Raw genomic sequence first — 14,744 nt, 5'->3', positions numbered from 1 at the left:
TAGTAAAACAGAAAAAAATTACTTTATGAGCTCAATGCCATTTTATGACTATTTTCTGACTCTCACAGTATTATTAAGGCTGATTTATGGTTCCGCGTTACAACAACGCAGAGCACTACGGCGTATGGTACGCGGCGACGCACACCCCTACGCCGTAAACTCTGCGTCGCTTTAACGCAGAACCATAATTCAGGCTTTATTCCACGTGTTGGGTATTTGTGAAAGTTTCTCCAAACTTTTCCTGAGCCTGAGAGCAGCTCCCCCCCCGAGCTGGGGTCGGGCTGGGCTGCGTGTGTCGGGCCAGTGCGTGTTTCCTGTATGAATACTGGAGCAGACCACGTGGTGTGAAAGCAGACTGCAGCTTCTTTTGTTCAAATCAATCAACCCGGAGACGGACAGAGAGCTGGATCAGGAGCCGCCGGTACTCCGTCTACTATCACCCTCAACCCGCCTCACCAGACCCCCACCACCGCCCCGGGAGGATCCCCTGGTCCACCAGACGGAGATTGGAGCCCTCAAACACAGGTATTGGTAAAAGTTTAGTTGTTATCGCTGGGTTTATGTAAGTGTTTAGCGGGGGACGCTAGCTCCGCCGGTCCGTCGACGACCCGGGTCTCCGGGTGGGTCGGGGGGGGTTTCCCCGCCGGCAGGCGGCCTCCCCGCGGCGGGGGCTCGGCCGGGGGTTCGGAACGGAGCCGCCGGGCCGGTACCGGGGCTCTGGTGCCGGGTGTTCTGTCGATTCTTGCTACCCGCCGAGAAATGCTACTTTGTGGGTCTGCGCATGCGCACAGCGGATTCTCAAAGTTTGATTGCAACGTCCATCATTTCTATCACGATGTAACATGATAATATGGGATGTTGAGTGTTTGATCCTTCAAAATACACTACCCATGACATGAAGGCATTACACTTTGTGAATATTATGCGACAAAGAGGGAAAAAACAACAATTCTAGGGCTTTATTTGATATTCATTCAGTCATTCTCCTTTATTTAACCAGGCAGGTCATTAAGAACATTCTTATTTACAATAAAGGCCTGGCAAGAGACAAGGAGCACTTGGGGGGGAAAGGGAGTGGTTTAGGGAGTAAAACACAGTAAAACTGTAGCTCTACAAAGGTATAAACCCCTTTAGGGAGCATGTTTTGGTAAAGCAGCAGAAACAGTGCGAACCCCGGGTGGAACAAAGAGGCTAGCGAGGCTAGCGCTCACATGTCCTGCAGCCACCGGGCTACCCGGACCAGTTCTCCTGGTGCTGGTTCTGCTGGTTCTGATGGGCGGGAGGACCGGGAACCGGGGGACCAGCGGGTCCAGGGTGGGACCAGACCCGGTACCGCCGCCCTGGTCCCGCTTATTCCACTGTTATTCACTTTAAAGACTGGTCCGGTTGTTTCCTCTGCAGGCGACGCGCGGAAACGCGATGTAACGACGAATCCGACGGTGGAAGTTTCTGTTTAATAATTCACCTCAGGAGCTTTTCATTATTTATTATCGTCGTGTTAATGTGCAGCATCCGCGTGGTGACGTCACAGACCAGAACCACATCTGGACTGGTCTTTGTTGGTCCGGTTGGCCTGGACTGGTGGGTCCAGGTCCAGATCCACCAGACACGGACCGTCCTGGGGTCATCTGCCCCCCCAGGCCACGTGTGGTCCTCACTACACCTGGAGTCATCGTTGTACTGTGTTCATCATGTCTTCAGATTGATATCTCATGGTTTCTTTTCTTCAGACAAAGTTCTGACTCCTTAGTCGGTCAGTCTGAAGGTCAGAAGTTAGAACTTTGTCTGAAAAAAAGAAACCATAAGATACTTGGAGTCATCTTTATCAAAGCAGACATCAGAATCATTTTTATTTGGCCAGGTCAGGTCAGACAAGATATGGGCTGCGTCCGAAATCGCATACCCTAATGAGTATGCAAAATGAGTATGTGAGATTTTTTTAGTGGGTCCGAAACATTAGAACGTACTCAATAGTATGTACTATCCATACTCATGGATTTGTGGATACTAGCCAAGCAGAAACTTCCCGCAATGCAATGCAGCGGTGTTTGGTTGCTAAGTGATACGTATATATGTCATAAGTATAATATTATTATATAATATTAAAATATTCGTATATAATGTAATCTTGTTTCGGCCGGGATAAATGGGAAATAGCGGAGCGGCGCTGCTGCTGCTGCTGTGACAGGTCACTTCCTCCCAACGTCAGGAAGTGACGTGTGCGCTGAGTAGTACGTCCGAATTAATGCATACTCCTGATATTTACTCAAAAGTGTGCCGAATTTAAGTACGGTATACTTTTTGAGTATATACTGTTTAGTATGGCATTTCAGACGCACCGATGGCATTTGACTCTGTTATTTTCGCTCACTCTACAGCAGGGGTGTCCAAAGTTTGTCCTCGGGGGCTGGTGTCCTGCATGTTTTAGATGTCTCCTTGCATCAACACACCTGAATCAAATTAATGGTCGTCACCAGCTTGCCATCAAGGTCTGGACAGCTCTGTTGGTGACACAGCTACTTTTATCACGGTGTGCTGAAGCAGGGAAACATCTAAAACCTGCAGGACACCGGCCCTCGAGGACCGACTTTGGACACCCCTGCTCTACAGTGAATAGGTAATAGTAAATAGGCAATAGACAAATGACAGCTCTTATTAACATATATACAATTTTTTAAAAAGTGAAAGGTGCAGGGCCACATCTGGCTCATACAACACTACTACAACCCAAAGTGGGCCGGGTTGGTGACCTCTGGGCCACATCTGGCCCGCATAGTGGTTGCCGCTGAAATAACTTGGCTATAAGTGCCAAAGGTTGCCCGGATCGGGTCCCAGTAACTGTTTCTTTGGCATCAAGACAAGCCGTAAGCCTGAATTATGGATCCGCGTTAAATCAAGGCAGAGACTCCGCTGTAGCCTGACGCGTACCTCCCAAAAAATGTGGCGACGCAGACCGAGAGGGCTGTGATTGGTTTGCTTGGTAGCAACGCGGTTCCGGTTCATGAAGAAGTGGTGAACTTTCAGTGCTTTCTTTGTTTGGGGAGGGGGGGTTGTTTAGTTTTTTTGCACAATAGGTGTCCTTATCTCTTTGATTCACCCTGACCGGGGAAAAAAAAACAGAAGCTAAACAAAGTATCAACTAGCGGCGCTCTGGGGGGGTATTGCACCGCGGCGACGGAGAAGGGTTCATGACGGCGTCACGGCAGCGGCGTAGGTTGGTTTAACGCAGAACCTTAATTCAGCCTTTAGTGTTGTCTTGAGGACGCAAAGATACCTTTGTTTTTATCTTGCTGTGTTATACAATCCCTCCTACACCGGTGAACGTAATCAACTCGTTTTGTCTTTACCATTTTAAATCTATGTATTTTTTTTCTGTGGTGGCTCAGCATTTCCCTGATCATTTTCATTGAAGATTCCAGCTTCACGTCACGTCTGAACTCCTCCACTTTACATAACCTGACCTCTGCATCTTTGTACCACTGACACAGCTTCTGACTGAAAGATGCCGCGAAAGAAGGTGACAGACGTCTCAGGGAACGGAGGGGTGAAGAGGAAGAGGGCAAGTGGGAAAAGGAAAGAGAGGGACTTCAGCAGTGACGATGAGTTTGACTTCGAGCAAGAGAACAACAAGAAACCTGGCAAGCCCGCCACCAAGTCCGGTCTCCAGCCGGTCACGGTAGCAGACGACGTCAAAGAGAAAATAGTAAGTCTTTTTTCCCAAAAGTGGACTTATTTTAGATGTCAACGTCTATTTACTTTGTTTTTGTCTGTAATATGTGACCCCCAGTTCTGTGTAGGGTAAGTAAATTGCAGACGATGGAAAGATTGGACATTTAAACAGATGATGTGGTGGCAGGATTTATTTTTTAACTTGTGACGATGATAATGACAGTCAGCGAATCAGCACTTCTTTTTAGGATTGTTTCTTCCACGTGTAGCAGAGTCTGGCCCTGGGCGCAGACTTTACTTCTTCTTTTATCTGCTTCTGATAAAGGGACATTCTTGGTTTGTTGGATTAAGTGTTCACTAAACAGCGTGTTAAAGAAGTACTTCCTGATGTGAATATTGAAAGAAATAAGGTTTCCCCCAAACATGAGCATTCTCATATTTACATTAGTGAAGCTTTTGAACCAGTTTGAAGTGTAAGCAACTTATTCTGATTTGTGTTCTTTCTACAGAAACTTGAGTGCCCAAAGGTTAAAGGTCAGCTGCTCGTTTTTGGAGCAACTAACTGGGATTTGATTGGACGAAAGGAGGTCCCCAAGCAACAAGGTAAAATGTTTTCTCAAATGTTAACTTTAGGCGAGAAAAGGACGCATGAATGCGTTTGAAGAAACCGTCTCTTTGTCTCATCGACGTTTGATTTGCATTCCCCATTACAGCGAAGAATCCAATTACAAACGTGATGTATTATATAAATGCCTTTTTAAATTATTCATTCGGAATTCAGGAGAATAAAATCTCCATAAATAGCTTTGCAAAGCTTCTCCGTCTGTTTTCAGGATTTTTAAAGTTCAGTGAGTGCAGTTGTCATTCTGCAGCGAGCACCAGATGTGGCTTAATTTTGGACGTCTTTCTCCGTGCAGTGAAGAAACCCAGCAGCTTCCTCTTGTTCTCGCAGCATTGCCACAGTTTGTCCATTTACAGAGAATCCACAAACCCCTTTTCACAAAGCACCTCAGCCATATCGGTACCGAAAAATGTCCTCATTGAGCTCCTGCTGTTGCAGCAGTCCTTCCAGACCAAACACACAGATAAGAGTGGCACCAGTGTGTGTGTGTGTTTTTTTTTTTTTGGGTCACACAGCATGCCAGCATCGTGGAATCAGCTGAGGGACAACTGTGTTGCGTCTAAGAGCGCTGTTTTTCTGCTGTATTTGCCCTTGCACACATGCCAGTTTGGCTCCGACACAACTGCTGCTGCTGGATCAGAGGTGTAGCCACAATGCATCTATCGATTTTTAACTGCCAGTTGTCTGTACTTACACCCCGGACGCTAAGACACACGTCAGTCCTTCCTTGAATAAGCAGAATGAAACGAGCCGTACAGATTTTCCTCCTCTGTGGTTTTACTTAATGATAATTAGCTGCAGCAGGAATTTTCCCCCCTTCATCATTATAGTCAAATCAAAGAGCAAAAACTGATTAAAAATGTTTGAGCTGCAGCGTGTGCTCTACTTGCATATCATTATTTTTCAACCCCCACCTGCTATTTCGTTTGATAATGTAGCTTGTTTTTTTAATCTTTATTTTATGGCGAAACTGTAACTTGATGAGCACTTTGAAGTTTGACAGCTTTGACAAACGGTGGCGGTGGAGATGGAGTACTTGGATGACATAAGAGTTTATTAAAATGCTGTCTCTGCAGTTCAGTTGAAGCCTAACTAGTAAAGTGCTGTTCATTTAGAGTTTTAGGGAAAATGTATATTTTCAGCTGCTTCAATCTACTTCTACGCTGCACGTGATTAAACCGCTCTTCATTCAGACATGCGTGAGCTGTGTAAGTCAGATAACTTTATCTAAATCAGAAATGATTGTGAACGTGCAACACTATTTCACTCTCACAATCTTGTTTGAATGAGACTGCGATGAACATTAAAGCAACTGACTAATGACTGGGTGACATCACACGTCACATGTCTCGCATGTGAAAAGGGTTGTATTGTATTTCAAGATAACTCAGAGGAACGTGGTGGGTGGATAATTTATGTTCATGTCCAATAGTTACAGCTCATAACTGAAGCTTTTCCTGTACACGTTAATCCTTGAGATGTACCTCAATATAAAAGTACCGTAGTAGTTTTATATCCATTATCTTAAGTATGTTTGTATGTGTGACTGTTTCTTTCAGTAAAATGGGAACAGACTAATCTAAACTCAACTCAGACAACAGACAGCTTGAAATGAACTTAAAAATCTCCCAAACGTGTTCGATTCCACAGAAACGAGTCTCGACAAAAGGTTTATCGTAGTAGGAGACTAATCTAAGACAGACATACCGGGGGAGAATGTGATGCCCCCTAAACTGGTGGCTGATGGTTTTGATGAGGCCGGTGAGCTCCGTGTTGTGGTTTTGTGTTGGGGTTCTGTGGCCTCGACGGGAGTGTTTTCCTGAACCCTCACTGTGGTGAACACACAGGATGTGTAGAGCCAGACAGAATCAATAAAGGATTGATCAGGTTCTACATTGTGTCTGAAATGGAGGATGAAAAGACCGAGCGTGACCACATGCTACGTGTGCATATGTTTCTTTGTTAGGCGCAGGCCACATATGTGTCAGAGCCCATGCGTTCCCTTAATTGATTGTGACAGTAATGTCTTTTCATATGCATGCATGCTCTGCCTGCAGCAGGCCCTCTGATGCTCGAGGCTGCACATCGCCTTACTGCATCCTCGCCGCGCTCCTCTGGTACACACTGATAAACCTGCTTTGTTGAAATTGGATGGGGGTTGGGGATGTCGGCAAGGAGCAGCTGCATAGACAAAGATCTTCCACAGATGGCTGAGATGTTGTGCCTACCAGAGCACTGCACGCATTATAATTTTATAGAGCATCAAAATACACGCTTTTTCCTGGAGTTTTTGAATTTAAAGTGCATGTAGTTTGGTTCAAGTAACAGCTCTGACAAGGATGATGTTATTGTCCGGTGGAGCCAGTTTTAGATATTCTTTAGAATTTTATCGATACCAGTATTGGTACAGATAATGCATATTGATACGAGCCTTAAGCAAACCTATTGCTTTCTAATTTAAAACAAAGAAGAGAGACAAGTGTGAACACTCGGCAGACTGAAGTTTCTAATGGCTTCTTCTGTACTTTTTGTATTGACGATTATTGCATTTAGACATAAATCTAGCGAGCAGCACTACTGAGACATACCACAATGTTTAGATGTTTGTAATTTATTTCCGTAAGTTCAGCCCAATTCCCTTTATTGATTTCCATCAGCAGCCAATCGGCTGATGTAGCTTAGTTGGAAAGTAAACGAAGATGTGGGCCGACACGAGGCTCTGCCTTCAAACTGAAAGCTCAGTCTGCACAAACTGAATTTAAGAGACAAAATTAACATATAGTCGTTTTTCACAGACTTTATGGGTACCTCTTTTTTTAATTAACAGTCTCTTTTTTTTTTTTCAGCTGCTTTCCGCAACCTGGGCCAGAATCTGTGGGGTCCTCACCGTTACGGGTGTCTGAATGATGTCCAGGTGGCCTGCGTGGTGTCTGGTCCCTGCTCGGCACACAGTCTCCTCATGACCACCGAGGGGAAGCTCTGGAGCTGGGGTACGTTTCACCAGGACGGTTCACTCGTCCACCGGAATCAGAATTCACTCATACCAAGTTTTAATTTACTAGGGAACTTGACTAGTGAGTTTCTTTCATGAGGAAATGATGTGAGCATAAGTTTTATGGAGGACCACAACTGTAAAAGAAATAAAATAAACAATTTAAAAGGTACACACACACACACACACACACACACACGCGTATGAAGATTGCATTGAGTGGTAAAGTAGAGGAGAAAAGCTAACCAAAGGCAAACAACACTTTTCATTTAACTTGACTACATTTTGAGTTTGAGTTTCTGTCTTCCAGAGTGACTTATTTAGCTCTGAGCTGTTTGTGCTTCCTTTCTCCTCAGGTCGTAATGACAAGGGGCAGCTGGGCCACGGCGACACAAAACGCCTGGAGGCTCCCAAGTTGATCGAGGGCCTGGCTGATCATGTGATCGTTTCTGCAGCCTGCGGACGCAATCACACTCTGGCACTGACAGGTAGGCGCAGCCAAGAGGTCCAATTAAAGCCAGAGAAATCTACTTATGTGCAGTATCTTCAAGTGAAATGAGTGGTGGGAGGGCTCTCATATCCAGACTTTTTATCGTTTCAGGGATTCAAATTTAATTTCACAGTTTGAATAATGTTATATTCTAACATTTTATGAACACAATATTATCCCTTTTCCTGGTTTTTGGGGAAAAGAATACCTAAAATCTGTAACCCATAAAGATCACCAAAGAACAGGTGATTGGCTCAGACAAGTTAGTTAGTTAACATTATCCTATAATAGATGTATCACACACCACCCGCTCCCCATCTCCATCTTCCTACACCTAATGAATTAAGCTATATGGATAGAAGCAAGTTTAAGCAAAGTTTCCTGTCTCGGTGGTGTCGGTTCAGCAGACTGGTCTGTTCCTATTCCCGTCACTGCAGCTGTTGAAGTTGAACGCTGCTATCACAGCGTCTGGCTTCAGATGGTTTGTGATGTAGAAAAACAATCTTCCCCCAATCGCCAAAGCCTCCCTTCTCCTGATAGACAGAACACTTGAAGTGGTCACTGCAGCCTCTTCATGATGGTCCCACAGGTGGATCACCGTGTTTCAATGTGGTGGGCCGACGGGGGAGCAGCCGAGGCTCAGAGGAAGAAAGAGATAAGACATGTTCACTCTGGTCTTTTGTTCAGAGTCACTCATGTGAGCTTCTCGGGGAATACAAAATGAGTTTCTTATCATTTTTGACCCTTTCCATCCATATGCAACGTCACCTGAAACCGGTGAAGAACGGAGCAGGTCCGAGACGAACCGTGTTTGACGTCACATGTGGTTCTCTTTAAAGATGGCTGCAACCTCATGGTGAAAATGTGAAATATGACATAATTTCCCAGCCGTACTACTTGATTTTCAGTGTTTCACTTCTGCTTCAAGGGCTTCTCTCCTCTTCAGTTGGAAGTTGGCTGTTCCCGTCACATGTCTCGTTTCTTTTATATTGAAGCTACTCTCAGATCTGCAGGAATTAAAGCAGTTTGGATCAGGAGCTCTGCCGCTCACTGCTAAGCTGCTCCTGAATCAGGAAAAGCTGAGATAAAACCCCTTTCCCTTCCTTTCTTCTCCAGTGGACCCCCCCCCTTCGGCTGCACAACCCTCGACAGCCTCATATGAAACTCTCGCCCCCACAGCTGCTTCAGCTTTGATCACTAGTGTCTCTGGAGAAGTTTGTCCTCGCCTTCATTCCAGTTTCCTGTCATCCCTTTTTCCTAATTTGTTCCTAAAGGAGTGATGACTAATGGACTTTGATTATGTATTTAAGTTACTGCACTGCATCTCGTCACGCTAAATGCTCCGCTGTGACTCATATTCAACACGTGCAAACGGGTCGTGAGACGTGGATGTGTTCACTTCATGTTTAAGTATCAATCATTTATGAATTGTAACATGCACAGTAGATCTATATTTGCATCAAGTCGTCTTATAAAGGAGCCAAACACTCAAAAACAGGTTCTGAATATTTTTGCACTTATCTCTTCACAGACATAGGGTAGTGTGTAAGTCAAACACATTAGCTTATTTCAGTGATATTTAGTTGCTTTAAACTGCTTAAAGAATTTGCCTTGTCCTTTCATTAAAATTGAAGTTAAAATGGTCAAACTGTCCCCACAAATATTAAGTAAAACTAATGAGATATTACTGGTGACCAGAGGGGGATTGTCAGTACAGATGAAATCCACATTTAACCATCCTGTAAATGTAAACCAATGGTTCTCCATGTGGTTCTGTCTCCTCAGAGGATGGTACTGCGTATTCTTTTGGCGAGAACAAGCTCGGCCAGCTTGGCCAAGGCAATCAGACCGACGCCGTCCTAACTCCAGCACCGGTAAGGTCCCAGTCTCACCATTAACCTGGAACTGTGACCATGTGGGGCCACAGATCAACATGTAGTTGTGATCCTCGGGGGACAACACCGGCCTCTCAAGGGTGTGATTGTGTCTCTCCTAGATTTCCTACAACGGACAGCCTCTGGTGAAGGTGTCCTGTGGTGCCGAGTTCTCCATGGTGGTGGACTGCAAAGGGAACCTGTACTCCTTTGGATGTCCAGAGTACGGGCAACTGGGTAAGCTGTGTGTGTGTGTGTGTGTGTGAGAGGCATATTCCCCACGGTAAAGGGTCAAAGGTCATCACTCTGCTGTTTCGTATCATGGTGTTCATGATTAGAAAATTAGAGACAAGCATGTTGAAAGGTAAAGTCCAGAAGACTCTCCGAGCAGCTGGATGTTCCTGTGACTGCAGTTGGACATTTTATTAAGAGGTTCAGACTCCACGGTACAACGTCCCTGGATGTGGAGACAAGGACACTGATATTGAACTGAATAGGCATGATATGAATCGAAGCCGAACAGTCCAGAACAACCTCCAAGATCCATCGGTGTCAGATCACACCATCCATCACCGTTTGAACCAAAGTGGACCACCAGAGGAGGACTCCAATCATAACATATATCCAGACTGGATTTTGTCAAAGTCCGTTTTGACAAACCTCAGAGCTTCTGGGAGATTGTCCTCTGGATAGATGAGACAGCTGGAGCTTTTTGAGAAGTCACATCAGCTCTATGTTCACAGACGCAAAAATGAAGCCTTCAAAGAAAGGAAGAGTGTATCTGCTGTGATCGGCAGACTTGGCGTGCTCACTCAAAAAAGAGTAAAAGTCACCGGGGGCCAGTCCAAAAAACGAAAATCCGACAGCACTCTCTTAAAGTACAAAACTTATAATAATTAATATGGTTTAAATCACTGCACAGCAGCAGGAAATCGGACGCGTTTCAGCTTACAGCCGTCCTCAGCGAGTGATCAGTGATTTAAACCATATTAAAGTTTTGTACTTTAAGAGAGTGCTGTCGGATTTTTTATCTGCTGTGAAACATGGAAGAGGCTCGGTTCTGTTCTGGAGCCGCTTTGCTGCGTCTGGTACCGGTACGATGAAATCTCCAGACCATCAAGCTCTTCAGGAGACAAATGTGCTGCACAGTGTCAGAAAGCTTGGTCTCAGTGGCAGGTGACCGGTCCTCCAGCAGGATGATGATCCAAAACGCACAACTAGAACCACTCAGAAACAAGACACTGGACGGTTCTGAAGTGTCCTTTCTGGGAGTCCTGATCCTGTTGAACATCTGGGGAAACATCTGGAACCTGCAACTGGAGAAGAAACCTTCAGACCTGAGACACCTGGAGGACCAGAACACCTGTCTACAGGTGGAGACGGCTGTTCAGGAGGAGTGGCCAGGAATACCTGTGTCACTGAGAGTAACCGTGATTTTATTTCAGTGAAAATTGTGGGTTATTCTCTTTAACAGAAGGATACCAACAAATGTGTCTACGTGTGCGAGACGTCATGCTGTGCCTTGTTTTATAAATTGCAGCGAGTTAAATATTTGTCATTTAAACAATTCCATGTTCTTGACACCTCATCTGTCATTCCAGGCCACAACAGCGATGGGAAGTTCATAGCTCGTGCCCAGCGTATCGAGTTCGACTGTGAGCTCATCGCTCGACGTGTCGCCATCTTCATTGAGAAGTCTAAGGACGGCCAGGTTATGCCTGTTCCCAACGTCGTGGTCCGCGACGTGGCCTGCGGATCCAACCACACGGTAACGACACACTGGCAGTGACCGCAGTGGTCCTGGCGGGCTTCACACACCCGTGACGGTGCGCTCAATCCTCTGCGTTGTCTGTGTGCAGCTGGTGTTGGACTCTCAGAAGCGAGTTTTCAGCTGGGGTTTCGGCGGTTACGGGCGTCTCGGACACACGGAGCAGAAGGATGAGATGGTGCCTCGCCTCGTCAAGCTGTTTGACTTTCCCGGACGCGGCGCCGCTCAGATTTATACCGGATACCAGTGTTCCTTCGCCCTCAATGAGATGGGTGAGAAAAGAGCACATCGCACTACAGGGACTCAGATCCTGCAGCACCTGCGTCTAACCTCTACACTCACCGGTGTTTTGCAGGGGGGCTTTTCTTCTGGGGGGTGACAAACACTTCCAGAGAGTCCACCATGTACCCTAAAGCTGTGCAGGATCTGTGTGGGTGGAAGATCCGCAGTCTGGGGTGTGGGTGAGTCTGATACGTCACGCCACGTCGGTGACCTAGTCATCCAAACGAGTCGTGTTGGTCTGGTCAACTCTGAAAACATAACTGAGTTTGTTTGTGTTTCCCAGAAAGAGCAGCATCATCATCGCAGCAGACGAGAGCACAATCAGCTGGGGCCCCTCGCCCACGTTTGGAGAGCTGGTAGCGTCTCTGTTCTTGTTGGCTGTTTTGATTATCAGTCAGGACGAGGCCGTAATTGCATTCTGTCACTGGTTTTTCAGGGATATGGAGACAACAAACCCAAATCCTCCACAACTGCCCAGGAGGTGAAGACCTTGGATGGCGTCTACATCGAGCAGGTAACTAGTGTTCAATCACAAGTGAGCTTGCATGACAGCATTGACCTGAAGATGCTTCTTTGTGTCATCTTTACCGCTGTGCCTTAAAAGCTGCGGGTTTTGATATTTTTTCTGTAAAAGTGAAGCTCGCAGGAATGTTGACTTGGTGACTCATGAAAATCCTAATCACATCACCTTAAAGTCTCATTTAGAGCGTTCAAAATGCAGGTAGAGATGTCTGTTAAACCTCATCGACTAACTTCATGCCGGGGCTAGATCCAGATCAGAGCTTCTGCTTAGGAACCCTTAAAGGACTGGTTCGCTTTTTTATACGCACAGAAGAACACGCTTCACAAAAGGTGCAGATGTCAGCGGTTTCCTTCAGTAGCGGCTTGTTAATGTCATGGTTATAGTCAGTGTTTGTGAACGCTCATCGATGTGCTGACGGCATTTCTGAAGGCTGCTGACAACGGGATCTCTACCTGCCGTTTAGAGCGGGATCCACAAACTCCAGCATGTGAGACTAGAACATGCTAACAAGCTCAATAATGAAGATTATTAAACTATTAAATTCCATTTAAAACGACTATTGTGAATGCAGCGAAAAGATAACGTTTATAAACACCAGCCATCGTTAGAACGCGGCTACAGACGGGATTTATATTCGTCTTTTTAAACGGGATCCACAAAAGCGTGAAAGGCTGCAACATCAGGTCGTGTTGGTTAACAAGGCCAGAGACGCTTCTCGCAGCGTTCAGTAACGCTTGTTGTTAACTGGTATGAACATCTGTTGAGGCCAAAATTAATCTTGGTTAGTCTAATTATGCTTTATTTAATTAATCCTTTATTTGAAAGGAGGTGTATATGAATTGGTTTGTGGGGGCATGGTGTTGTTTGTGTTGTATATTATGGACGGATAAGTTCAGAAGGAATCATTTTTTGTTTGTTTGTTGCCTTGTCTTCGCCCTTCCTTTTTTGTGTCAGAGCGTCTGCAGTGATTTAATGAGTGATTAGTGACACCTGCAGATGAAGGGAAGAGTGTGAGATCGGGAAGCGGGACAGTTTTTTGACCTAATCATTCATGTTTACAGATATTGTTGCGGCTTCTCTATCCAAACTTTTGTTTTTGACTGTGTTGACCCGGTCAGTAGCGGCTCACAAAAGTTTGGATAGAGAAGCCGCAACAAGATCCCAGGAGTTTGTGTGGGATCCATTAACACCAGCCAACGATGTCTTCTCATGGAAATTAAACCAAAGTGTTTCAGTCGGTACCTTATCCTGGCCATGCCAGCGTAGCACCAATTTTCCCGGGGTGGAACCGGTTCTTTCTTTGTGTTTTGCGGTTGAAAAAAGGAAAAACTTGGATCTTTTGAAGTTTATGTAAACTAACTTTTCTCAGTTCACAAGTCAAATGTACATCAGCTGACTGATAAAATAAAGATGACTCCTGAGGTGACGCAGCTAACTTCCCGGTGTGTCTCTGCAGGTGATGATGGGCTACTCCCACTCGCTGGTCATCGCCAGACAGGACACGGAGCAGGAACAGGAGAGGCTGAAAAAGCTGCCCGAGTACAACCCCCGAACAATCTGATTGGCTCTCCAGCCGGCAACCCTCAACCCGTTTCACCGGAGCAGAGTCCAGCGCTGCTCCCCAGTGGGGCGGTTGAGTTCAGGGGAGAGGTGCGCACAAGACATCTCAACTACCAGCAAACTGGCTCCACACCGATTTGGACACTTGAATCAGAGAAGATGGGACTGGAGACATACAGGAGGTCTGGACGCTCCGGTTCTCACATGTCAAGATAAATCACCTCCCACAATCCTCCGCTCTGAGCACTTCACACCCAGCAGTCGTGCATCCCAAAAAAAAATAAGAGGGAAAAAAAAAAAGTCCAGTTTTTGTGATTATCAAACATTTACGTCTCTAGTTCTTCTGTTCTTTGTTTCTTTATTTGAACTTCTAGTTGTCGTGTTTTCTGGTGCTATAGCAGGACCTTCAGTCTTTTCCCACTGAGGGCTTTTCAGAGACCAACACTCCATACCTGTGCCTTTTTCTACGTCTTCGTTCAGGGTATGGAAGTCGCGTTCTAGGGAGGATCGTTGATTTGGGTGGTGTCAGTGCGAGCTCGGTGGTGCCGCTGGTTCCAGTCAGGATTGTGGAACACGATGTTCTGCGTTAGTGCACTCGCCCGATGTTACATTCCTTTTGTTCTTCCCTCGGTTTTGCATCAAGGATGCTCGTCTCAGGCTTTCCAAAGACCAGCGTCTGCCGCTCTCGTCTCGCCAATTTGATTACCTATTCAAAACGCTCAAAGCGGTTTCACAGGCAGGTCGGACCTTCCAGAACCACGGCCGTGCTGTCGGGGACTGGTTCCGTGGTGCGCTGGTGAGAAAGGCACGTCCTCGTTTCAAAAAACAGGGGAGTTCTGTCTTTATTGCTTTTTGTTTTTTTATGGATAAAGTCTTGTTTTTGTTTCCATTGCAATGATTAAATAAAGATTCATGTAAATTCAGACTGGGTTTCTTTCCTGTTTGTGGTCGTGAGGCCTTCATG

General features: G+C 45.8%; 1 protein-coding gene across 1 annotated transcript; it reads left to right on the top strand.

The window, feature by feature from the left end:
• Positions 1-338: 338 nt before the first annotated feature.
• rcc2 (regulator of chromosome condensation 2) lies at positions 339-14,705 on the top strand. The gene is made up of 13 exons (XM_061735597.1): positions 339-525; positions 3,489-3,703; positions 4,179-4,272; positions 7,138-7,281; positions 7,640-7,771; positions 9,559-9,647; positions 9,770-9,884; positions 11,249-11,415; positions 11,507-11,687; positions 11,771-11,876; positions 11,981-12,053; positions 12,134-12,211; positions 13,677-14,705. The coding sequence occupies exons 2-13, from the start codon at positions 3,503-3,505 to the stop codon at positions 13,779-13,781; spliced, it is 1,485 nt and encodes a 494-aa protein (XP_061591581.1). The 5' UTR covers positions 339-525; positions 3,489-3,502; the 3' UTR covers positions 13,782-14,705.
• Positions 14,706-14,744: the final 39 nt, after the last annotated feature.

The sequence above is a fragment of the Cololabis saira genome, chromosome 12 (genome assembly GCF_033807715.1).
Source record: "Cololabis saira isolate AMF1-May2022 chromosome 12, fColSai1.1, whole genome shotgun sequence".
Classification (NCBI taxonomy): domain Eukaryota; kingdom Metazoa; phylum Chordata; class Actinopteri; order Beloniformes; family Belonidae; genus Cololabis; species Cololabis saira.
Note: the sequence above shows the minus strand (reverse complement) of the source record. Positions and strands in the feature narration are given on the sequence as shown.

Excerpts from the sequence above, each read along its gene's own strand:
- rcc2 (XM_061735597.1), top strand. The coding sequence starts at position 3,503 with ATGCCGCGAAAGAAGGTGACAGACGTCTCAGGGAACGGAGGGGTGAAG. Across the intron at positions 7,282-7,639 it reads GGGGAAGCTCTGGAGCTGGG|GTCGTAATGACAAGGGGCAG; the intron begins GTACGTTTCACC and ends CTTTCTCCTCAG. Across the intron at positions 11,877-11,980 it reads ATCCGCAGTCTGGGGTGTGG|AAAGAGCAGCATCATCATCG; the intron begins GTGAGTCTGATA and ends TGTGTTTCCCAG.